The sequence below is a fragment of the Protopterus annectens genome, chromosome 2.part0 (assembly GCF_019279795.1).
Source record: "Protopterus annectens isolate FY-2018-M chromosome 2.part0, PAN1.0, whole genome shotgun sequence".
NCBI lineage: Eukaryota > Metazoa > Chordata > Ceratodontiformes > Protopteridae > Protopterus > Protopterus annectens.
The window spans coordinates 16733428-16757710 of NC_056728.1; the positions used below are offsets into that span (position 1 = coordinate 16733428).

Here is a 24283-nt window from a genome sequence, read left to right on the forward strand (position 1 = left end):
TACCCTAGATACCACTTTAGGCATAAAAGATGGGTTGGTACGAAGGGAAACCCTGTCCTGATGGAAGATGAGGAAGGGCTGCACCGCCATGAAGGTCTGTAGTTCAGAAACCCTACGAGCTGAAGTGATGGCCAGAAGGAAAGCTGTTTTCCAGGACAAATATTGTAGATCTGTTGAAGCAGCAGGTTCAAAGGGAGGCAATGTTAATTTTTCTAGTATGTAATTAAGGTCCCAGGCTGGTATTGGTTGTTTCCTTGGAGGTCTTATATTCTTAGCCCCTCTGAGGAACTGCCGTAAGAGTGGGTGTGAGAATAAAGGAGGATCCGTGTTGAATTCTGCAGAAATGGCTGAGGCGTGTATTTTGATTGAAGAAAATGAAAGTCCACTGCTCAGTAGTTCAGCTAGGTACTGTACAACTTGAGGCAAGTTCAATTTTCTCGGGTCCTGCCCTCTTTTCTCATTCCAACAGCAAAACCGCTTCCATTTTGCGGAGTAAGCTTTCCTAGTAGATGGTCTTCTGGCCTCCAAAATGACATCCTGCACCTCCTTGGAGAGTAGGGTTTGATGTGGTGTTAAGGAATTTTCCATGCAGCGAGGTTGAGTGTTTTCAGCTGGCTGTGAAGAGTTTTGTAGTTGTTCTGCGTCAGCAGAAGAGGTATTAGAGGCAGGGACCAGGGAGGAGTATGTGTTAGGCTCCTCAGGAGTGGATACCAGTGTTGCCTTGGCCAGTCTGGAGCAATCAGTATCATCCTCGGTTTGTCTGTTCTTGCTTTCAAAAGTACCTTGGGCAGAAGAGGCAGAGGTGGGAATGCATAAACTGTCCATGTTGTCCAACTGAATGAAAGGGCGTCCACTTTCCAGGCCTTTGGATGGAAGGTCCTTGAACAAAACCTTTTCAATTGATGGTTTCTGTGGGAGGCAAAAAGATCTATATCTGGCCTCCCCCACGCTTGGACTATCTCCGTAAACACCTGTGGATGTAGCTTCCATTCGTGTGGATCTGTCATATTTCTGCTCAGAGTGTCTGCCAGTGTGTTTTCCATCCCTGGCAAGTACTGTGCTTGAAGCTCGATTTGCCTTTCTAGAGCCAAGTTCCAAAGAGTCATGGCTAGTCTGCACAAGGGGTATGAGTGAGTTCCTCCTTGTTTGTTTATGTACCACATAACTGTGGTGTTGTCTGTTCTTATGAGCAATTGTCCTGAATGCAGGAAGTCCTTGAAAGCTGTAATTGCATTTATTACTGCCAGCATTTCTTTTTGATTGATGTGAAGGTGCTTTTCCTTTTGGGACCATCTGCCCTGAATGCACCTGTCCTTCATGTGTGCCCCCCAGGTGTAATCTGAGGCATCTGTGGTTATGACTTGTTTTGCTTGAGGCTTGCAGAATGGGAGGCCTGTGTTTACTTGACATGCTTGGGCCCACCATAGGAATTCCTTTTGTAGACAGGGAATTATTGGGATGATTGCTTCCAAGCTGTGACTGTGTTGAGACCATAGATTTTTTAGGTACCATTGAAGTTTCCTCATATGCAGCTTTGCACACGGGATTAGAAGAATGCAAGATGCCATGAATCCCAGAGCCTGCAGGATTTTCCTTGCAGTAAGCCTGGTACTTTTTGCTAGTATTTTGAAGTACTGAGATAATTGCCCTTGTTTTTCTGGCGTAAGGTATGCCATCTGGGTGTTTGTGTCCAAGCTGGCACCCAGGAAGGTTATTTTCTGAGAAGGTGTTAGCTTTGATTTCTCCTTGTTGATGGTGTATCCCAGAGAAAGCAGTAACCGTGTCACATATGCCAGATGTTCCAGTAGTATATGTTTGCTGTCCGCTTGGATCAGGCAGTCGTCCAAATAAGGGTAAATTTGTATCCCTTGAAGTCTGCAATAGGCAATCACTGATGCCAGGCACTTGGTGAATACTCTGGGCGCAGTAGATAAGCCAAAGGGCAATGCAGAGAATTGATAGTGGATTGAACCTGCAAGAAATCTGAGGTATCTTCTGCAGCTTTGTCTGATTGGGACATGCAGGTATGCCTCCTTGAGGTCCAATGTTACCAGCCAAAACTCCTTGCCCAGCATGGGAAGAAGTTGCTGTAATGTGAGCATCTTGAATTTTGGTACGAGTAGAAATGTGTTTAGGATTGATAAGTCCAGAATGGGTCTCCAGTCGGTTCCTTTTCTTGGTACCAGGAAAAGTCTTGAATAAAAACCTTGACCTTGTTGGTGCGTAGGTACCTTTTGTATAGCCCTCATGTTTAGGAGCTTTGAAATTTGCAGTTGTGCCTCTACCCTTTGATTTTGTGGTAGGTTTGGCATGCCTCTCATTTTTGGAAGAGTGTGAAATTGAAATTTGTAGCCTCTGTTTATAATGTCCAGTATCCATTTGTCTGTTGTGACAATATGCCAATTGCTTGCAAATAATGCTAGTTTCCTCCCAAAGGTGCTGCCAGTTGAGATTTGCTTGGCATGGAAATGAGGGAGTCATTGAGTTTGCTTCCTGTATTGTTGTGCACTGTCTTCACCACCTCTTGGTGCTGGAGATTGCCATTGTCTGCCTCTATATGGCCCTTGTGATTGCCCTCTGCCCCTTCCGCGTCTGTATGTGCCTCTTTGGGGCTTGTCAGTGGCTGGAAAGGACCAGCTTTTTGATGGCCAATTCCTGCTAAATCGTGGTGCCTGGACCTGTAAGACAGCTTTGACAGTTTGCATAGATTTGGCTTTCTTCCATTTTCGTAATATATCCTCAGCATTAGTACCAAAAAGAACATCCTTTTGTAAAGGTGCATCAAGAAGTTTTGCTTTCACATGATCAGGCAGATTTTGTTCTCTAAGCCAGGCATGTCTGCGAATGACTGATCCTGTAGCAGCCGCTCTACTGGAGGCCTCTAGGGCATCATAACCACATTGTAAAGTGTGTTTACCCACTTGTTCTGCACTATGTATCATATCCTGTAACTCTTTTAAATCTGGTTGTTCAGGTTGAGACATTTTGTTTTTTAATTGTGATAACAGGAACTGTTGATATTTAATCATATGAAACTAGCAGTTTAAGGCCCTCATGGCTAGGGTGGCCGAGGTATAAACCTTCTTACCCCACCTTTCTAGAGATCTAGATTCCCTTTCTGCAGGAAGTGGATTCTTGGCAGTGGAGGCCTTTACTCCCTTAGGGCCTTGAGAAATGGTTTCAGGGTCAGCATTATGGCCTTTGTAGAGAAATTGGTGAGAACTGGGTACTCTGTAATATCTGTCAGGCTTAACTGGTGCAGGAGGCAGTGAATCAGGATTAAAACAAGCCTCCGAATATACATCATCCAGTACCTCTAAAACAGGAGGTATCGCCAGAGGTCTGTGTTGAGGTAACCAAAGAAATTCCCTAAGTCTTTTCTTGGAATCTGAAAAGTCTTGGCCTTCCCAATGGAAGTGTTCCCTCAAGGTGTGCAAGGTTTCCCCAAAAGAAAAATCCTCAGGGGGGGATACAGAAGGAATAGACTGCTCTGCGTCCGAATCCTCAAAAGGGGAATAAGAGTGTTCCTCAGCATCAGAATGCTCTGATAAAATGGATCCCTGATCAGACGAGGGGGATTCTTCCTCCACTCTGGGTCTCTTGTCCGGGGGGGGGCTGAGAACCTCTGATAAGGGTTATTAGATCCTCAGCCATTTTAAGCATCTGCTTCTTAGGCATAGGTCCAGGAGATGGGCCTTGTGCAGCAGGCCTAGTTTGATGCCTGGCTGCTTTGGATTTAGTGAAGGCCTTAATAGAAAAAGAGGATGAAGGCCTAAAAACACCATGGGTGGATGTAGATCTGTCCACATTAGTAGGCTCGGCATAAGCTGGGGCCTCGGTTGTAGTCTGGGAAAGGGCCGATGACCCAGCGGTCTCGGGTACAGGAGACACCGCCGAAGGAGTCGCCGGTAGTCAGGGACTGCAAAGGCGTCTCACTGAGAACCGGACCACGTGGAGCCTGTTTTGGCGTGGTGTCGGTGGAGACCGGGCCTCGCATGTCGGTCCTTTTCCTTGCTTTTTGGATAAAGCGGTAGTCGGAGTGTCCGACGACATTTTATAGTCAAAAGCTTTACCAAAAAGTGTTGGGAACTCCCCGACGCTTGATAGTGCATTTATTGAAGGTAGCGAAGCGACAGCCCGAGACGCCGTGGTCTGGGCCCAAACAAGGTATGCAAAGGGAATGGAAATCCTTATGCGGTATTTGCTTCCCACAAGAAATACAATTATTAACTTTTTCTGACATCGGTCTGAGGCAAGAAAAGATTCCCCAACGGGGTACTTAGCTTTAATGAAGACTTCGATTCCAAATATTTTCGTAATTCAGGAGCTGGCCGACCGGCACTTGCAAACTGCTTCTGCTTCGGGCACCGCGCGGCAAAAAAGACTGAAGAACATGGCGTCGGCTGTGTCTTATATACTCTGGCCTTCCTGACGTCAGAAGAGTAAGCGACAACAACCGACGCCAGACCAAGACTTTGGAATTCGGCCGACCGAGGGACCGCCTGACGGCTGAAAACCCATCTGTGATTACTGTAGCTGTATGCACGATGAACATCCACTCTAATCCTTTCCCTATACCACTGCTAAAATGTCCCTTACTCCCTTGCATACTTTCCTCTGAACTTGACTTCCACTCCACTGATTGTTTTTTTAACCTTTTTTACCTTGATTCTTCCTTCCCTTGGCTCTACCTGCTCCGTTCGCCCTGTGGGCTCACTCCACTCCCCTACCCTACCCCCAAATCCCACCCACCCCAATACCCCTACACTTATACTTAGCTAGCCACTCCCACCACTTCCACCATCCAATCCAAACTACATATCATACCCCCAAAATCCCCTCCCACAGTTTACCCAGTAAAGTAAGCCTACCCTTCAAAGCTTACTGCCTAACACAACTTATCCTGATAAACTACCAAACAATTAACCTAAACCATAATCTCTTACTCATATAAACTAACTTCCCAACTTAACTCATCCCTTACTTCTACTCTAATAACCAACATCATGAGCCTCAAACCTCTATCCCTACTTACTCAAATAATACTTCTAATTACCTTAACTTACCTAAACTATGTCACCCAACCTACTAATACAAACCACTCCCCCCATTTCACACCACTACCCCATCCTCTACAAAGTACACATCTACTGTTATTTGTATATCTCCCAGTCTCTACCCCCTCAACACTACCATGCTCTTCCCCTGTAGACTCCTACCTAACTCTAAAAACACTGTTCCCAACTACACTAGTCTAATGTCCGCAAAACTCTCTACCTGCATACTACACCCCAAACAAACCAAATACCTCATCCATCATCTTATCTCTATCCTTCCCTTCGGGGACATCCACCCAAACCCAAGCATCCAAACCACACTGAATCCAACCCCCCAACCCCACCCCTCCAAGCAACAGGCAAACCCCTCCACTTCTCAGCACTAAATGCTCAGAGCCTATGTAACAAAATTCCAAACCTTCATGCCTGGCTTCTACATACCCAGCCCGATATTCTCTCCATCTCAGAAACCTGGCTTAAGCCCCATATACAAGATTCTGGAATAACTCCTCCCAACTACAGCACATTAAGGAACAACAGAACACAAAAAAGGGGAGTGTAGCACTCCTTTACTCGGCATCCTTCTTAGTCACCCCCTCGACCAAACCCTTTCCCAAATTTGGCAAGGCAGAATAATACCAGCTGTACTCCACCTAAACAAGCATAAACTAATTTCCTCTCACCCTCTATATTCCCCCTGCAGACAATATCTCATCCCTTGAAGATATTCACTCCTGGGTCTCTACCAACATTACTCACAAAACCATAATCCTAGGGGACGTGAACATAAACTGGACCACAATCCACTCACTCAATATTAACTTGTATAACTTTACATAACTAATCAATTCCACTACCAGGCCTTCCAAGAACTCCATTACTGGAGGTACAATAGACTGGATTCTAGAATCCCATCCTCACTATATCTCTGATAGTGGTATTCTCCCAGACCCATTAGCTGACCGCTTCCCCACTTTTTCCCACCATCTCCCCTCTTCCATAAAACTAACTCACACCTACATTTCCACTTGGTGCCTACAGAAAGTACACTTGTGTACACTTACCATAAATGTAGATGTTCAAGTGCATTCACTGTTGCAGTCATCACATTTGGGTAATCTGATTGCAGTAGCCCTCAATCGGCCTGATTATCAAAGTCTTGGGTCCTGCGTCTGTTGCTGTCTCATCTTCCATGATGTCAGGTAGTCAGGGGTATAAAGCATGCAGCCAACAACATTACATCAGTTTTTCTTGCCCCAGATGTCGTGCCCCCATAAAGGAAAGCAATTATATACAAGGTTACACCTCCAATGAAAAAGCAAATACACCAAAAAGCTTTAAGCATAGTAAAACAAGAATAGAGGTTTAGTAAATAGAAGTCAGGGGGCTGGAGGGAGGGTAACCAGGACTGCAACAGTGAATACACTTGAACATCTACATTTATGGTAAGTGTACACAACTGTACCATGTTGTTCATGTTTCACTGTTGCAGTCATCACATTTGGCTAGATTCTCAAAGCTAAGGATGGGAGGAAGAAATTAGATAGCATTAAGACCAGCTATAAGGCCCTGCAAAACTGCAGTGGCAAAGCCAGCTTTGGATTTAGAAAAAATTGGCAAGTGGTACTGCTTGGTGAAGGTATGTGCAGAACTCCAGGTAGCAGCTTCTAGGATATCCCTGGTTGGGATACCTCTGAGAAAGGCTGTAGAGGTAGATGCAGCCTTGGTTGAGTGTGGACGTATACCCTGTGGGGTAGGTTTCCATGGTGTTTATAGCAGAAATGAATACAATGGCCTATCCACTTAGAAATGGTTTGCTTTGAAATGGCCTTCCCCTCTGCCCCTGCAGCAAATGCAACCAGCAGCTGTTCTGATTTCCTGAGAGGCTTAGTCCTGTACAAGTAAAATCTAAGTTGTCTGTGCACGTCCAGTGAGTGCAGTATTCATTCCCCTTTGTTCTGTGGCTTAGAAAAGAAGGTTGGCAAATGAATGGACTGATTAAGGGCCACACTGGATACCACCTTGGGCATGAAGGAGGGATTGGTCTCGGATACCCTGACCGCATGAAAGATGATGAAAGGCTCCATTGCCATGAGGGCCCATAATTCAGACAACCTTCTTGCTGAAGTGATGGCTAGAAGGAAGGCTGTTTTCCAAGAAAGGAATTTCAACTCTGCATTTGCAGTTGGCTCAAAGGGAGGTAGAGTGAGCTTTTCCAATACAAAGGTAAGGTCCCAGGCAGGAGTAGGGGCTCTCCTGGGTGGTCTTACATTTTTGGCCCCTCTGAGGAATTGCTTCAGCAGTGGATGAGAGAAGAGGGGTGGCTCTGTATTGTAATGAGCTGAAATGGCTGAGGCATGAATTTTGGATGGAAGAAAAGGAAAGGCCCTTGTGAAGCATCTCAGTTAAGTATTGAAGAATATGAGGTAAATTGGGTGCTGCTGTGCCCATCCCCTGAGTTTAGCTCCAGGAACAGAATCTTTTCCATTTTTCCGCATATGATTTTCTAGTACTAGGCCTCCTTGCCTCCAGAATGACATCCATCACTTGCTTACTGAGGGATGGTAACGGAGAGATCAGGTAATGAGCCAGGCTGCCAGGTTCAGGATTTTAAGCTGTGGCTGCAGAATTTGGCCCTCCTGCTGGGACATCAGGGCAGGGGTCTGAGGCAGGTGCCATGGTGCCAGCAGTGACACACTGCACAACAGGGAGGGTACCAGTGTTGGCATGGCCAGTCTGGTGCAATCAGTATTGTCCTTGGTTTGTCCTGTTTGATTTTTAGTAGCACTTTGGAGAGGAGAGGCAGAGGGGGAAAGGCATAAACTGTTTTTTCCAGGTGAAAGACAGGGCATCCACTTTCCAAGCTTGTGGGGAGTCCTTGTGCAGAATTTGTCCAATTGGTAGTTCTGGGGGGAGGCAAACAGGTCTATCTCTGGGCTCCCCCATTTGTTTCTCAACATGTTGAATATCTTTGGTTCCAGTTTCCACTCGTGTGGGTCCATTAGATTTCTGCTCAAGTCATCTGTCAGTGTATTTAGCTTTCCTGGCAGGAATTGAGCCTGTAGGTGCACTTGGTAGCTCAAGGATGTGTTCCACAGAGCCATGGCTAGTCTTCAGAGAGGGTATGAGTGGGTTCCCCCCTGCTTGTTTATGTACCACATAACAGTGGTGTTGTCCGTCTTTACCAATAATTGTGGTCCTTGAAGGCTGTCAGAGCATTCTGTACAGCTAACATTTCTTTTTGATTGATATGCAGGTGCATTTCACTTGGGTTCCATTTGCCCTGAATGCACTGCCCTGCCAAGTGAGCTCCCCATGCATAGTCTGATGCGTCTGTTGTTAGGGTTTGGGCGGCATGGGGTAGAGTGAATGGCAGTCCCTTGTTTTGGTGGCAGGCCACTGCCCACCAAAGGAACTCTATCTGTAGACAAGGTGCGATAGGAATCATTGATTCCAGATCCTGAGAATGTTGATACCATAGGCTTTTTAGATACCATTGTAGTTTCCTCATATGCAGTCCTGCATATGGAATTAGTAGAATGCAAGAGGCCATGAACCCCAGGGCTTGCAGTATTTTCCTTACAGACAGCTGGGTCTTTGTGGCCAGTAGTTTGAAGTAGGCTGTCAAATGAACTTGCTTCTCTGGCGTGAGGTAGACCATCTATGAAGTTGTATTCAAGCTTGCTCCCGGAATACAATTTGTTGATAGGGTACAAGATGTGATTTCTTTTCATTTACAGTGTACTCCAGAGAAGTTAGCAATTTCTTTACAAATGCCAGGTGATATAATAGTATGTCCTGGCTTTCTGCCTGAATTAGACAATCATCCAGGTATGGGTATATTTGAATATTTCTTTGCCTGCAAAATGTAATGACAGGAGCTAGGCACTTTGTGAATACCCTGGGCGCAGTAGATACGCCAAAGGGCAGTGCAGAGAACTGATAGTGCATGTAGCCTGCTCTGAAGTGTAGGTATCTTCTGCAAGATTCCTTTACTGGGATGTGCAGGTAGGCTTCCTTTAAATCCAGTGTTGCCAACCAGGCATTTTTTCCTAGCATGGGAAGCAGCTGATGAAGACTCAGCATCTTGAATTTTGGGATTACCAAAATGTGTTTAGGACAGACAGGTCCAGGATTGGATGCCAGGAATAGTCTTTTCTGGGTACCAGAAAAAGTCATGAGTAGAAACCTTGCCCCCATTTTTCTTCTGGGACAGGTTGAATAGCCCTGATGCTTAAAAGAGAGAGAACTTGCTTTTGAGCCTCTGTCCACTGATTTGGGGGTAGGTCTGGCCAACCGTTTGGGGTTGGTAAGGAGTGGAAGTGGAAACTGTATCCTTGGGAGACTATATTTAAAACCCACTTGTCCTGGGTAATGAGTTCCCACTTTTTTACATGCAGGGCAATCTTTCCCCCTAAAGAACAGTCAGATTTAAAGTTAAGTCATTGAGACAGTTTATCATAGGGGGGAGTCTTACTACTCCCTGCTTTGGAAGTGGGAGCTCCCCACTGCTTAGGCCTGTGAGTACCTTGGGACTGAAGCCTGGGTGTTCTGCTGGTTCCTGGGTTTGTACTGAGAAGGCCTGGAAGAGGCAGGAAAGGACCAGTTCTTAGAAGGCCAATGCCTACTAAATCTGGAAGGTTGTACTTGCAGGAAATATTTAACAGTTTGCATAGATTTAGCGTTTTCCTCCATCTTTTTAAGTACTTCTTCTGCTTTGTTGCCAAACAGGCGGTCTTGGTTTAATGGAGCATTCAGTAATTAAGCTTTAACATGATCTGGCAAAGATTTATCCTTAAGCCAAGCATGCCTTCTGACCCAGTGACAGTAGCCCTACAAGATGCCTCTGATGAATCAAAACCACATTGCAAAGTATGTTTTCCAACTTGTTCAGCAGAATGCATTAAATCCTGTAATTTTTTTTATTTTTCAGCACCGTCAGGAATTAATATTATTTTCTGTTTAAGCAATCCAATAATATGCTGCTGATACTTTAACATGTGAAACTGGCAGTTTAAGGCCCTAATGGCCAAAGTTACAGAATTGTACACCTTCTCACCCCATCTATCCAGCGCCCTGGAATCTCTATCAGAGGGGGTAGGATTTTTGGTAGTAGTAGCCTTAATGCCCATGGGTCCCTGTGAAATGGTCTCAGGATCTGCAGTAGGATTTTTAAAGAGGAACTTGTGAGAGTCAGGTACCCTGTAATACCGATCAGGTTTTCTAGGAGCAGGAGGTAAAGTGTCAGGGGTCAAGCTAGATTCCGAGAAGGCATCATCTACAATATCCAGTACAGGAGGGATAGCTAAAGACCTGTGTTGAGGCAGGAGTAAGAATTCCCTAAGCCTCTTTTTGGAGTTAAGAGTAATCCTGGCTTTCCCAGAGGAAATGCTCCTGAAGAGTATGCAAGGTTTCAACAAAAGAGAAATCCTCTGGAGGGGAAGCAGAGGGAATGGAGTCCTCTGCATCAGGATCATCATATGTAGATAAGGGCAAATCCTGGTCATCAGAGAAAATAGAAATTTCAGAACCCCGATCAGAAGAATCAGAAGGAAAATCAGTCCTAGGTCTCTTAGAGGGAGAAGGGTGGCTTTCCCTGATTAGAGTAATAAGGTCTTCAGCCATTCTTATAATTTGTTTTTAGGCATGGGGGCCTGACCATGCGGTCTGGGCGTCGGTTTTCTGGATATGGATCATGTTTTAGGCCTTGAAGAAGAAGATGGTATCTGTTTAATATGCAAGTCAGTAGGCCTGAATACACCCTCAGAAGCCGGTGCCTGCACAGCGGCTCCAGACCCATCCAAGGTAGAGACATCCACAGGTTCCACAGTTGAAGAAGCATCTCGCGGCATACCGGACTCTAAATGGGTCTCAGTAGAGGCCTGCGAATCTGAAGTAGCGGGTATCAGGGGCTGCGTAAGCGCCTCACTGAGTACCGGCGAACTGGCGACTAGCTTAGGAGAAGCGTCATTGGCAGCTTTGGACCTATGGTCTGTCTCTGTCTTTATCTTTGCATTTTTTCAGAATGTCGGTAGTTGGGTGGCTTACCGAAGCCATTTCTGGATAACTGAACCGAGTACCAAAATATTTAGATGCGAAAATGAACCTACGGCAAATAGTACGAGGTTTGAATAAGGCACAGAGCCGACAGCGAGGTACATCGTGGTCTGGGCCTAGGCAAGGAATGCAATACGAATGAAAATCTTTATGAGGTATTTGCTTTCCACAAGAAATACAATTGTTAACTTTTACTGACATCGGTTTAGAGCAAGAAAAAGGATCCCCAACGAGGTACTTAGCTTCGTTGAAGAGTTCATATCTGAAACTTGAAAATGAAAATTTCAGGAGTTGGCCGACCAGCACTTGCAAACTGCTTCTGCTTTGGGCACCGCACAGCAAGAAAGACTGATGTAATGGCGTTGGCTGCATGCTTTATACCCCTGACTACCTGACGTCATGGAAGATGAGACAGCAACCTACGCAGGACCCAAGAGTTTGATAATCAGGCCGACTGAGGGCTACTGCAAGCAGATAACCCAAATGTGATGACTGCAACAGTAAAACACGAAGAACATCTTCAATTCTGAAACCTTCTCAAGTGCACTAAAAAGCACAAACTGGAATCCATTAAGGACTCTTCCCCTACATAATGCTCTCTCCTACTTTAACTCTACTTTCACAAACCTGCTCAACTCCTTTGCTCCTCTAAAAACAAAATGTATAAAAAGTAACCCTGGTTAACCTTAGCTACTTTGCGACTCCGTGACAAAGCCTGGACACATTGCCATAAAAATAAAACCACTATCACCCTAAACAAATACAAAACACTATGAAATAAAGTCAAAAAACTTATTACCTCAGACAGCAAAGCCTATTTTCCCACTCTCCAAACCAACCACACCACCAATCCCAAACTATTTTGGAAAGGAATCTCATCTTTCCTCAACCCAGGGAAAAAAGAAAACCTTTGCCCCAACCCAGATGCCTCTGACATGGACATAGCCACCCAATTTAAGTCTTTCTTCATAGAGTCCATTAGCAAGCTAACATCATCCTTCACCAACACCTCTACAACCCTTCCTCAGCGTGCACCCATCCCTTCCTCCCCTGCATCCCTTGCCCCCAACCTCCACCTTTCTCTATCAATCCCATATCTATATCCACCATAAAAAAACTTCTTCTAAAATTAAAACCTGGTTCCAATGCCCCTGATGAAACTCCCTCCTACTTCCTAAAAGTAGCCACAGAAGCCATTGCTCTCCCTATCAGCATACCAATTAATCGGTCTATCTCAGAAAGCCAGGTCCCCCAGCTCTGGAAAAAAAAGTCTTTATTATTCCTCTCCATGAAGGTGGCAATAATAATGACATCCCAAACTTTCGTCCTATTGCCATCCTATCCCCTATTTCTAAGCTACTTCAAAAGTGTGTACACCAACTCTTACCCTACCTCATCAATAATCAGCTTCTTACCCCTACACAACATGACTTTAGACCAGGTCATAGTACCTCCACTGCCCTCCTCTCCTTCCTAGAAACAATCAACAAAGCTTGCGACCCTGGCCATTTTGTATCCACTCTTTTCCTTGACCTCTCTAAGCCATTTGACACTATTTCCCGCAACCTCCTTCATACCAAACTCTCTAAACTTAACCTATCCCCTTCTTCTACCCAGTGGTACTCAAGCTATCTCACAAACAAGCAACAAGCAGTTAAATGGAAAAAAGCTACCCCACCCTTCCTTAATACATCCCACAGGCATCCCCCCTAGGTTCCATTCTAGGCCCCCTATTATTCAACATATTCATAAATTATTTCTTCCAAGCCATTCCAAACGCCAGTCTCATCCAATATGCCAATGATTCTACTATAATCTGTTCCTCCCCTTCCATCACAACTCTTAACAATCTAACACAAGCCGCCTTCTCTTCCACTGAACAGTGGATGCTAGACAACCATCTAGCCCTTAATGCAACCAAACCAATATTCAATGTATCCAAAACCTTTTCCCTAGACAAACAATCCTTCATAATAACCAGCAAAAATAACACCCCCCTAGAACTAGTCTCTGACACAAAAGTACTAGGAATTATCATCAAAGATCAACTAAAATTTGATAAGCACCTACAAGCAAATATCAAAGAAAACCCATAAAAAATTAGGTATGCTTTACCGCCACAGTCGCTTTATCTCTCCCACCACCAGGATTACATTAGCTAACACATACCTCATCCCATCCCTTTTATATGGTGCGTCTATCCTACCCAGCCTACAATCTTCCCTCAAAACAAAACTCTCATCTTGTTATAACAAAATATCCAAACTTGCAGCAGGTCATAGACCCTCTTCCCACCACTGTAATTCCCTTCACCAACTAAGCTGGCTAGAATTACCAAACTTCCTCACATATACCCAGCTCATCCAAGTACACAAACTCATTCATAACCCATCTCTCTGCCCCTCCCTAGCAAATACCTTTAAAAGGCATAAGCCAGATAGACTCCTAAGATCCAATTCCCAAAACCTAATTAAATTGCATAAACCAACACATCCTGTTGGGAATCACTTGATGTCCTTCTCTCTTGCATGCCTCTGGAACTCCCTGCCTTCTCCCATCTGCACCACCAGCAGTCTCTCCTTGTTTAAAACCTCACTACACTCACATCTTACTTCGCAATGAAAATGCTCTTGCTCTCATCCAACCTAATTCTGACCACTTTCTTCCTAACTTTCCAAACTTATTTGTTGCCTGTCACTACCTCCTAAAGTTCTACATCCCTTGGGAAATATTCGACCAACAACTAAAAAAATTACCTCATTGTAATTGCCTAAAAAAAAAAAAAAAAAAAAAAAAAAAAACATTGCTACTTACTGAATTAACCTGATGTAATTTTGCTAATGAAAATCTTTTTTTATTTCTGTATTATGTAACATTTATTTGAATTGTGTGATATGGATTTGTACTATCCGAAATATGTATTTAACATTTACTTGAAATGTATATTATGGATTTGTGCTTTTTCTGTAGTATGTATTTGTATTTCTCAGGAGCTTCTCCCCAGACTCCATTGAAAACGGGCTCCTCCTAGCCCAATTGACTATCCTGGAAAACAAACTGCAAATAAATAAAATAAAAAATTAAAATAAGGATTATCTTCATAGGTTAACTAGTTGGTAATAAATTAAATGCATGGAGGAAGACGAAGCAAACATCCATTAACATAAATTAACTGCATGGAGCAAGATGAAGCAAACATCCATCAATTTATCTTGTATAATTAGATCTAGTTTTTGTAACGTGCATCAAGACAAAAGCTAAATGGTGTGATTTTGGAGTTCATATATTTAACTTTTGGGGGGGTGTAATTGTCCTGTTTAAATTTCTTTTTGGCATCCTGTGTCTTTAAGACCACGTAGACTTATGGGAAGATTTAGTAATGGAAGCTGTGTATGCTGTGTAGGGTGAGTACATGATCGGACAGTTGTAGTTGGTTTATTGTAATATTTTTATTTGGCAAAAGTGTGTTCAATGTTCCAAGATTTGATGTTGTACGTTTTCAATTATGTACATTTTCGCTAAAGTGGTCTTGATGAAATGGGTTTTGACAATGTCTGCTTTCAATGATTTTAAGTAGACCCATGTGTGTGTGTGTGTGTGTGTGTGTGTGTGTGTGTGTGTGTGTGTATATACACACACAAACACACACACACACACACACACACACATGGGTCCACTTTTTAATTTCGAAATACCAAAATCTCGACTTTCAAAATACCGATCGCAAAAAGTCGAGATTTTGGAATCTCGAAATTAAAAAGTGAAGAAAAAAAAAAAACAGCTAAAATAATGTTTTTGCAGGGGGGCAAGGCCCCCTGCGCCCACCCCCCCATACTTAAATATATTGACTCCAAGATTGTGCTACAGTGAAGAGAACGATAATGCTCCTGTTCTGCTTACCGTTCTCTTCACTGTAGAGTGATCTCGGAGTTGGTATATTAAAGTATGGGGGTGTGGAGGGTGCAGGGGGGCTTGCCCACCTGCAAAAATATTATTTTAGTTGTTTTTTTTTTTGGTTCACTTTTCACTTTCGAGATACCCAAATCTCGATGTTTTGAGTTCAGTATCTCAAAACTCGAGATTTTGGTATTTCGAAATTAAAAAGTGGACCCTATATATATATATATATATATATATATATATATATATATATATATATATCATGAAAAAATAAAATAAATAGAATGCTCTAATCTAACAAGTTTAAAATGTTTAAAATATACAGTATGTATAAGTATTTACACACATTAAAAATATGTAAAAAAATACATAAAAATCACAATTTTGCTGCCCTTAATTTCAGAATTCACCTAAGTGAAATGTTATCATTTAACCCGGGGGGGGGGTGTAGTAGCACCTACAGTTGCCATACAAACTCTCTCTCTGTACTCCAATCTAGCTTCCCACTGACAGCCCCAGGATCTACTGGTACTTTCTCTAAAACAGCAAAATTAAATCTTACAAAACACGGACAGAAAGTAGAATGCTTGTAAAGAGAGTTGTTCATGTTTTTCTTTTCTAAATTGTAATTATGCTTATTCAGTCTTTTCTAAAATATTTACATTCAGTTTGAGCAATATAGAAAACAGGGAAAGTATGGCAACTTGCAATATATACCACCCCTTTTTGTTTCAATTTTCATGTTATAGATTAAGATTGTGCTGCATTACCCAACATCAAATCACGGCCAGTAAAATATATGGGGACTGATTATCGCACCCGGATTTAGTTGTTGCTCTTCCCCTTCCCCAACTGTCATATTGTTATCTTTGTTGTTAGGTACCTGAAACAGTTTTTTTTCATATTATTTGATGTTTTATACAGAAAATTTAAATTTTGACCAACTGTATTTAATATATCATCATTTATTTTAAATATATTCCAGTTGTTCCTAATGATGTTTTTAATGTACAGTGTAGCAGAACTGAATTGCAACAGTATTGCATTTTCAAAGGTGTTGAAACCAGCATGGGAACTCTGGAGTTCCAAACTGTTGTCCAAGTTTAAACCTATACCTAAAAGTGTTTTTTTGATTTCTTCACCCATCCAGCAAATAATTCTTTACTGGCCTAACAAGCCATCTCCCTAGAGTAGCCTTTTTCCAAAAATATATTTTTCAGTTTTTATTTTTCTGTGACAAATATATCTTTTCAGAGGAGCCTTTCTGGCAATCCTCCCTTAATTATATTTTTCTTTGGTGAATGTGGGTGACAAGTGCATATAAAATAAACTCTCAGTTAATTGGCACCCATGGGGATTGGTGCCAGATAACTGTATAGTTTCTGGTTGCTTGAGAGTTACTATTAAAAATAGGCCTGACTAATACTGCACCCTATACTATTTGTTTGGTTTGACTTGTTCTCAGGTTGGGGAGAGACGGAATTTATTCCTATCTTCTTTTTTAAAACTCTAAAACTCTAAAAATGTAAGGTATGTTTCTGCAGGGCGAAAACAGAAAGTGCAACATATGAAAATTGTACTGTATTTCATCAATTTTTTTTTTTTGCTGGCTGCTTGAGTTCTTGTTAACTGAGAGTTTACTGTATCTGTTAGAAAAATGTGGGTGTTTTTAAAAACATCAGAACTAAGCCCATCCTTTGAGAAGGCAACATCTAAAAAATTAACTTTACCTACTTCATGAGAATATGTTTTTGTATCTTTCAGCTTTTCTCGGTTAGGGGTCGCCACAGCGGAACTCCGGTCTGCTAATGATTGGCAGTAGATTTTTATGCACCGAGTTTCCAGCCCTGACACACAACCTTCAACGAAGGTACGCTCATTCACACGTCTCCACACAGAAGACGCTTTCGCTGAGAATCGAACAGGACGTCTTACTGTGAGGCGACAACGCTACCGCAGCACCACCACCGCAGTTCACGTCATGAGAATATGTAAACCTAAAAAAATTTGTTGAAACTTGTAAATAATTGTATTGGTGAATCAAGGTTTCCCTATTATTCCATAAAAATATCATCCAAGTAGTGTAAATAAAGCATTCAATAAGAGATAAAACTTGAATCAAGCACACATTTTCTCCCCGAAACTCTTAAAAGTAATTTGGCATTGATAAGGGCACAAGCTGTACCCATAGAGACACCCCTGATCTGCCTGCAAAACTTGCCTTCAAAGCAAGTAAAGTTGTTAGTTCCACTAAAAGGTTAATGTCAGTGGATGCCAAAAATTTACTTTGAAATAAAGCTTCATGAACAGTGTGAGACCCTCTTTTTTGGATACTGTAACACTTGGTTGTATGGTCTTTATCGTGTTTTTGGATTCAACACATACCTTTTACATCTGTTGAACTGGTTCTTGGATTTTAGCAGCCTTGCACCACAAATACATACATAACACAGTCACAGTGCTTGTGGGTATAAATGACTTGGGATATACCCCACTGGACTACATGAAGAGATAAGTGATGTAGCTCTCAGAGTATGTAACTGAGGCTGATATGAACCTAGCCTTGACCAGCATTCTACCATAACTACCAAGAATGATGCCGCAATACGAACAAAAGATTATTGACCTCAACAACTGGCTTAGCTTCTGGTGTGATTCAAAGGGAGTTCAATATAAGCCTGGGAAGAGATGGTAGCCAGTTACAACTGCTTTGCCAAAGGCTTTTGTATACTGGCTAAATCCTTGTCTACCCTTACAGTGCCATTTTTTTTGGCAATGTCCACCTTCTAAAGATTCCAACATAACTACACACAATCTGGTTAACATTAAAGAATTGCTGCTCAATGTTAGGAGTCTTAACAACATAACACCACTCCCTACAGCAACTCCTTTCCCTGGAAAACATTGATAAATGCATCATCACAGACACCTGGTTCAAGACTAATGCAAAAAAAGCACTTCATCAGTGTGGGGTTTCAATGCTCATCAGATGTTCAGGCCCACCATTTTGGACAAAGGCACTAAAGCTGCTGGTGTCTCCACATTCTTAAAAAAAAAACACAATCTTCAAACTTGTCAGACAAGATAAAAACCTAGAATTCCTCCACATCTAGCCTACTATTAACAAAATCCCTTAACATATCATACCTAACTAGAGGACCTCAATGGCTAATACTTCCTACCTAACTAGTATGAAGTCCCTATGTATTAAGCCAAACACCATTCTCCTAGGAGACTTCAACTACCCCTCCACAAACTGGGAGACTTGTAGATCTTCAAACATATAGCCCAAAGATTTTGGGACTTCATCAATAAAAGCTCCATGGACTAGTAAGTCTGTATGCCAAACAATGACACTAAATCCTGGACTAGGTCCTTAGCAATACACGGCAGCTTTGTCCCCTACCAACTGTAACTTCCATCCCTGGTCATACCACACCACAAGTCCATCACATTCATTTTAACACTGAAGCCTGAAACACCTTCCAGAAACTTGGCATTCAGAAATTACGGAAAGACTAACTAACCACCGCTGAGTGATGCGCTGGTTAAATTCAAACGCCCTTTCCAGCTCGACAAGCCCACTGCTTATCTGGAATCATTTGCTGCCAAATTCTAAGCATAATGAAACAGCTGCTCTCAGAAATAAGTACAATACCAAATTCAAGAAAAAACCCTAAGGTGGAACCAAAGTACAAACCAGCTCTATAAAAAGAAAGAAAAAACTAATTGCATGCAAAAATAAATCCAAAAAAATACTCTTGTTAAACTAAACAAGGAACACCAGACCCTGATCAAATCAACCAAAGCCAGATAAAAGGTAAAACTAGCCATCCAGGTGAAGGAGGACAACAAAGCCTTCTTTTATGATGTTAGAAATCTTAGAAACAATGTCCAGCACTGTACAGAGCTAACAGTAAATTATATCAAATACTCAGACTTGGAGCACATAGCCAATCTCCCAGTGGACAGATTTAGCTCAAATTTCATGAAAAAGTTTTCAAAGCACTTTCTAAGTCCAAGAACACAAAGTCTGTGAAGCCAGACAACATACCAGGGTGCCTAGTGGTCAGCCTGAGCCATGACTTTCCAGATCACCTACAGGAGAGCTATTAAATATCAGTCTCAAAACAGGCCTTGCACTGGATGACTGGACGACAGTGACAGTGATTCCTTAGCACAAAGGTGGTGCTTCAATGGACCACAATAATGACAGGCACATAAGCCTGACTAGTCTCATCTGTAAGCTTATGGAGAGGATCATTAAGGAGTTAATAAACAAGGATACAAGTAACCTTCAGACTTCTGACCCAACCCAGTTCAAATTTGTTAATAGCAGATCCAACCTATTTAACCTGGTTGATTTCTTTGAAAAAGTTACTGAAGCAATGGACAAGGGGCAGAATGCAAAGGTATCTGTCACTGTCCCAAACTCAGGCATTGTGGGGAAACTCTCCCAGCTAAATGCCAGCCCCTATGTGAGGCAACAGCAGGCAGATAACATACTCTACTTGGTCTGTACTCACAGCTGCTATTTTATTATCTCAATGTAGAGTTGTATGAAGACTTTTCCTTATCATTTTGCTCAAATAATTTGTTTTATTTGCCTGTGTTCTACTACTCAGGCCCCTCCCCAACAAACAGCAATGCAAATCCTAAATTCAGTCTGTTAACGCAACATCATTATTGTACACTGATGTATTTTCCCAGAAACAGGGTGGCACAGTGGTGCAGTGAATAGCATTGTTGCCTCACAGCAAGAAGTTCCTAGGTTTGATTCTCAGGTGGGGTGCTTCCATGCTGAGACTGCATGTCCTCCTTGTGTTCGTGTGGGTTTCCTCCAGGTACTCCAGTTTCCTCCCACATTCCACAAACATGCAGTAGGTAGACTGGATACTCTAAATTGGCCATAGGTGTGTGTGTTGTGGAACAACTACCTGGTGATGTAAACCACAGTTCTACAAGATTGTCAATGGTGAAGAGAGACCCCGACCTCGTGCAAAAATGGGAAAAAGAGGCTGTGGCTAGATGCTTTCCCAGAAATAAGAAGCACTACTGCATGTTACCATGGAGTTCTATGACATAATGCATTCAGCAGTGCAACTTAGATGAAAAGTATGAAAATCAGATAAATGCGAATGAAAATGCACTGAGTGGCTGTTACATCAGTATGTGCTCGACTTTTATAATGTCTTCACTTGTTTACACAGACCCATGGCTTTGATGAGCCAAGTCAGTGACTGACTCAACAGTGTAGATTAAAAAAAAGAGCTAATGTACATACAGATTCACTAGCATACAAAGGGGCAGTTAATTATTGTAAGTTCTACACAGTTAAAATATTTTTATTTTTAACTGAGATTGCATACAAATATACAATGCATAAACCTGCTACTGTAAACACTGTAGCAGATGTCTGGGATACTTTAGTAAAGCAGACATTTAATTTTGTTTAAAGTTTTGTTTGGGCTAGTTCTCTGGAGCTCTGACAGTGTGCCCATCTACAAAGATGGTGTCCTAGGTATTTGCTGTGGATCCAAGTCATTGAAGGGTTAACTTATCTGGGATCCAAGACTTGTGCCTTCTAGAAAAGTTCTTCTGTGTAGTAGGAAGAAATTATCAGACGCCAGGGGAAATAGCAAATTACCATTAGGCAGGAGCCCTGTCAGACTTACGGCAGTGTGCAAGTGTTCTGTTGAGATCATTACATGTCCAAAGTCCTACAAAGAAAAATAGAACAATGGACTCTGGAACAACAAAAGATGACAGTTTGACTGGAGGCATCTAAGCAGGCTGAAGAAAATACAGGTATTTCAGGGGAAAGGGACCCTACCAATAAGGTATATGTTGGGCAATATGGATCATGGTAAAGGCCAACAAGTGACAAGGACAACACTAGAATAGAATAAATGTTAGGACAGCATCATGCAGGTGGTATGAGAAAAAAACAGAAGTTTATTATAAAGGGGTTAACAGCAAACAAACAAAAAACTAACTCCTCATGCTATGGTAAGTGTTGCCTTGTGCAACAGTGCAGTCCATAAACACATGCTAATCCAAACTCCCGGGCCTGTCCCTCACTTACCCGGCAGTTTTCATCTGACACCACAGTAGCAGGGCATCCTTTGCAGACTTCCTTTCTTTATTATCCTCTGTTTCCACACTGATATCTTGAATCTGATGACAAAGGAAGAATATAACAATTAGCAGATATCGCCAAATGATTCAGCAAGTCCTCAGTTTTCTCAGTACTAAGACCGAGACATAAAACCTTTAAGTATCCTTTCAGCAAACCCCCATCTTTGTTTCCTTCTTTCTGTTCTTGGACAAGATATATGTTTTGCCAATGTGAAGAATTAATTACAATAAAAGAGAACTGGAAAGGGTGCTACTTACCAACCGCATAGCTTTGTCAAGTTACCTACCTGGAAAAACTACCATCCAATGCAGTTTGCCTTAGTTGATGCCTCGCTCAGTATCTACCTTCGTCACTGGAACACAGATCTTTTATAGCAGTCATTTGTGTACGTTCCATTGAGTCAACATCAGTTTATGTCTAGCCGGTAACCAAAATTATCTAGTTACATTCTTTATTTTTTTTAATAATACAAACCTCAGGGTGACTAATAGATGTGCTGATCATGAACTCACCTTCTCTTCCCATCATTACATAAGACCTACATCACAAGGTACTCAGTCTCCACATTTACCGTTTCTCGCAGAAAGGCAAATGTAAACAGAGATGGATAAATCCATTTCCCATCCAGTCTCATAGTGAACTTGTGGATGTAGGGTCTTTTGGCTGAAGCAGTCCTACAGTTTCCGTTCATTCAGTTTCTAACTCCACACTACAGCAAAAGTCTTTATTTGATCCGTTTATGCAGACAAACACGTGACTTCCTTTAAGGATACTTGGGAAAGTACAGTTGTGTACACTTACCATAAATGTAGATGTTTGAGTGTATTCACTGTTGCAGTCATTACATTTGGGTAATCCTTCTGGCAGGTTGCCCTCAGCCGGCCTGAATTCCAAAATCTTGGGTCCTGCATCGGCTGCTGTCGCCCCTTCCCTGACGTCAGGTTGTCAGGGGTATAAAAGAAGCGGCCGATGCCATTTTCTTCAGTTTTTCTTGTCCCAGATGTCAGGTGCCCTTTAAACGGGTACCCAAATTTTATATATATAAATCAATAAATGCACTAATATAGACTTTACCTTCATCTATAAGCAAATACACCACATAGGTTGTATAAATCAGAGAAGGAAAGATACATTCTATAGAAAAAAGGAGGATGGGGGGTGGGTAACCTGGACTGCAACAGTGAATACACTCGAGCATCTACATTTATGGTAAGTGTACACAACTGTACTATGTTCTTCGTGTTTCACTACTGCAGTCATTACATTTGGATAGAGTCCCAAAACTATGGTTGGGAGGCTGGAGCTAAACAGCATTAGGAGCGGCTATGAGGCCCTGCAGAACTGCAGTGGCAAAGCCTGCCCTAGATTTAGAGTAGAGTGGCAGATGATAGTGCTTTGTAAAGGTGTGCACTGAACTCCAAGTAGCAGCCTCTAAAATGTCTCTGGTTGGTACTCCCCTGAGAAAGGCTGCTGAAGTGGCTGCAGCTCTGGTGGAATGTGGCCTAATGTCCTTAGGCACTGGCTTGCCATGGTGTGGATAGCATAAACGAATGCAGTGGCCTATCCACTTTGAGATAGTCTGCTTTGAGATAGCCTTTCCTTGCGATCCTGCAACATATGCCACTAGTAACTGCTCTGTCTTTCTGACGGTTTTGGTTCTGTCCAAGTAGAATCTAAGCTGTCTGTGTACTTCCAAAGAGTGCAGAATTCTCTCCGGCTTGTTCTGTGGATTTGGATAAAAAGTTGGCAGATGAATAGTTTGGTTAAGAGCCACACTGGACACCACTTTAGGCATAAATGTTGGGTTTGTTCTCAGAGAGACCCTGTGTGGATAAAAAATGATAAAATGTTCCACAGCCATGAGCGCCTGTAGCTCTGAAACTCATCTTGCAGAAGTAATTGCTAGGAGCAGAGCTGTTTTCCAAGATAAAAACTTTATATCAGCAGTAGCAGCTGGCTCAAAAGGAGGCAGGGTGAGCTTTTCCAAGACATAGTTGAGGTCCCATGCAGGTATTAGTGATCTCCTTGGAGGCCTTACATTTTTGGCTCCTCTGAGGTACTACTTTAATAAAGGATGAGAAAAAAATGGTGGCTGTGTATTGTAATGAGCCTAAGTGGCAGAGGCATGCATTTTAATTGATGAAAAGGATATGCCTTTGCCCAGCATCTCAGTTAAGTATTGCAAACTCTGAGGAATATTTGGTACAGTTGTATCAGTTCCTTGTGACTGGTTCCAAGCACAGAATCTCTTCCATTTTCCAGCATAAGACTTTCTTGTACTAGGCCTTCTGGGTTCCAGAATGACATCCATCACAGCTTTTCTGAGAGGTGTTTTTTGTATGAGTACATCATCTGCCATGCTGCCAGGTTTAATGTCCTGAGTTGGCTGCACAGGATCTGATTGTTTTGCTGGGACAGTAGTCGAGGTATATGAGGTAAGGTCCAAGCTGGGTAATGAGACAAGTTCCTTAGGATTGGATACCAGTACTGGTGGGGCCAGTCTGGGGCAATCAGTATAATCTTTGGTTTCTCCTGTCTGACCTTTAGGAGTAGCTTGGGAAGGAGAGGCAGTGGAGGGAAGGCATATACTGATAGGTTTTTCCAGCTGAAAGATAGGGAGTCCACTTTTCATGCTTGTCTGTGATAAGTCCTTGTGCAGAATCTTTTTAGTTGGTAGCTGTGAGGGGAGGCAAATAGATCTATGTCCGGGCATCCCCATTTCCTTGTTATCATGCTGAAGACTTGTGGATCCAGTTGCCACTCGTGGGGATCCATGAGGTTTCTGCTTAGTTCATCTGCCAGAGTATTTTCCTTTCCTGGCAGGAATTGTACCTGCAGATGAACTTGGTAAGTCAAAGCTGTGTCCCACAAGGTCATGGCTAGTCTGCAAATGGGGTAAGAATGTATGCCCCCCCCTGCTTGTTTATATACCACATGACCATGGTGTTGTCTGTCTTTATCAGTAGTTGTCCCGTATGGAGTAGGTCTTTGAAGGCTGTCAGGGCATTTTGAACAGATAGCATCTCTTTTTGATTGATATGTAGATGCATTTGGTTTGAGGTCCATGTGCCCTGAATGCATCTTCCTGTGATGTGGGCCCCCCAGGCATAATCTGATGCATCCGTTGTTA

The 24283-nt window shown here is 42.5% G+C and overlaps 1 protein-coding gene across 2 annotated transcripts in view; it reads right to left on the minus strand.

Moving 5' to 3' along the window:
* Positions 1–24283, minus strand: part of LOC122792927 (spectrin beta chain, non-erythrocytic 1-like) — a 1986067-nt gene that overhangs the window by 699023 nt on the left and 1262761 nt on the right. For both annotated transcript variants that reach the window (XM_044060498.1, XM_044060499.1), the window contains one exon: positions 21100–21191. In XM_044060498.1, the coding sequence (XP_043916433.1) occupies positions 21100–21191 (92 nt within the window). The remainder of the gene's footprint in view (positions 1–21099; positions 21192–24283) is intronic.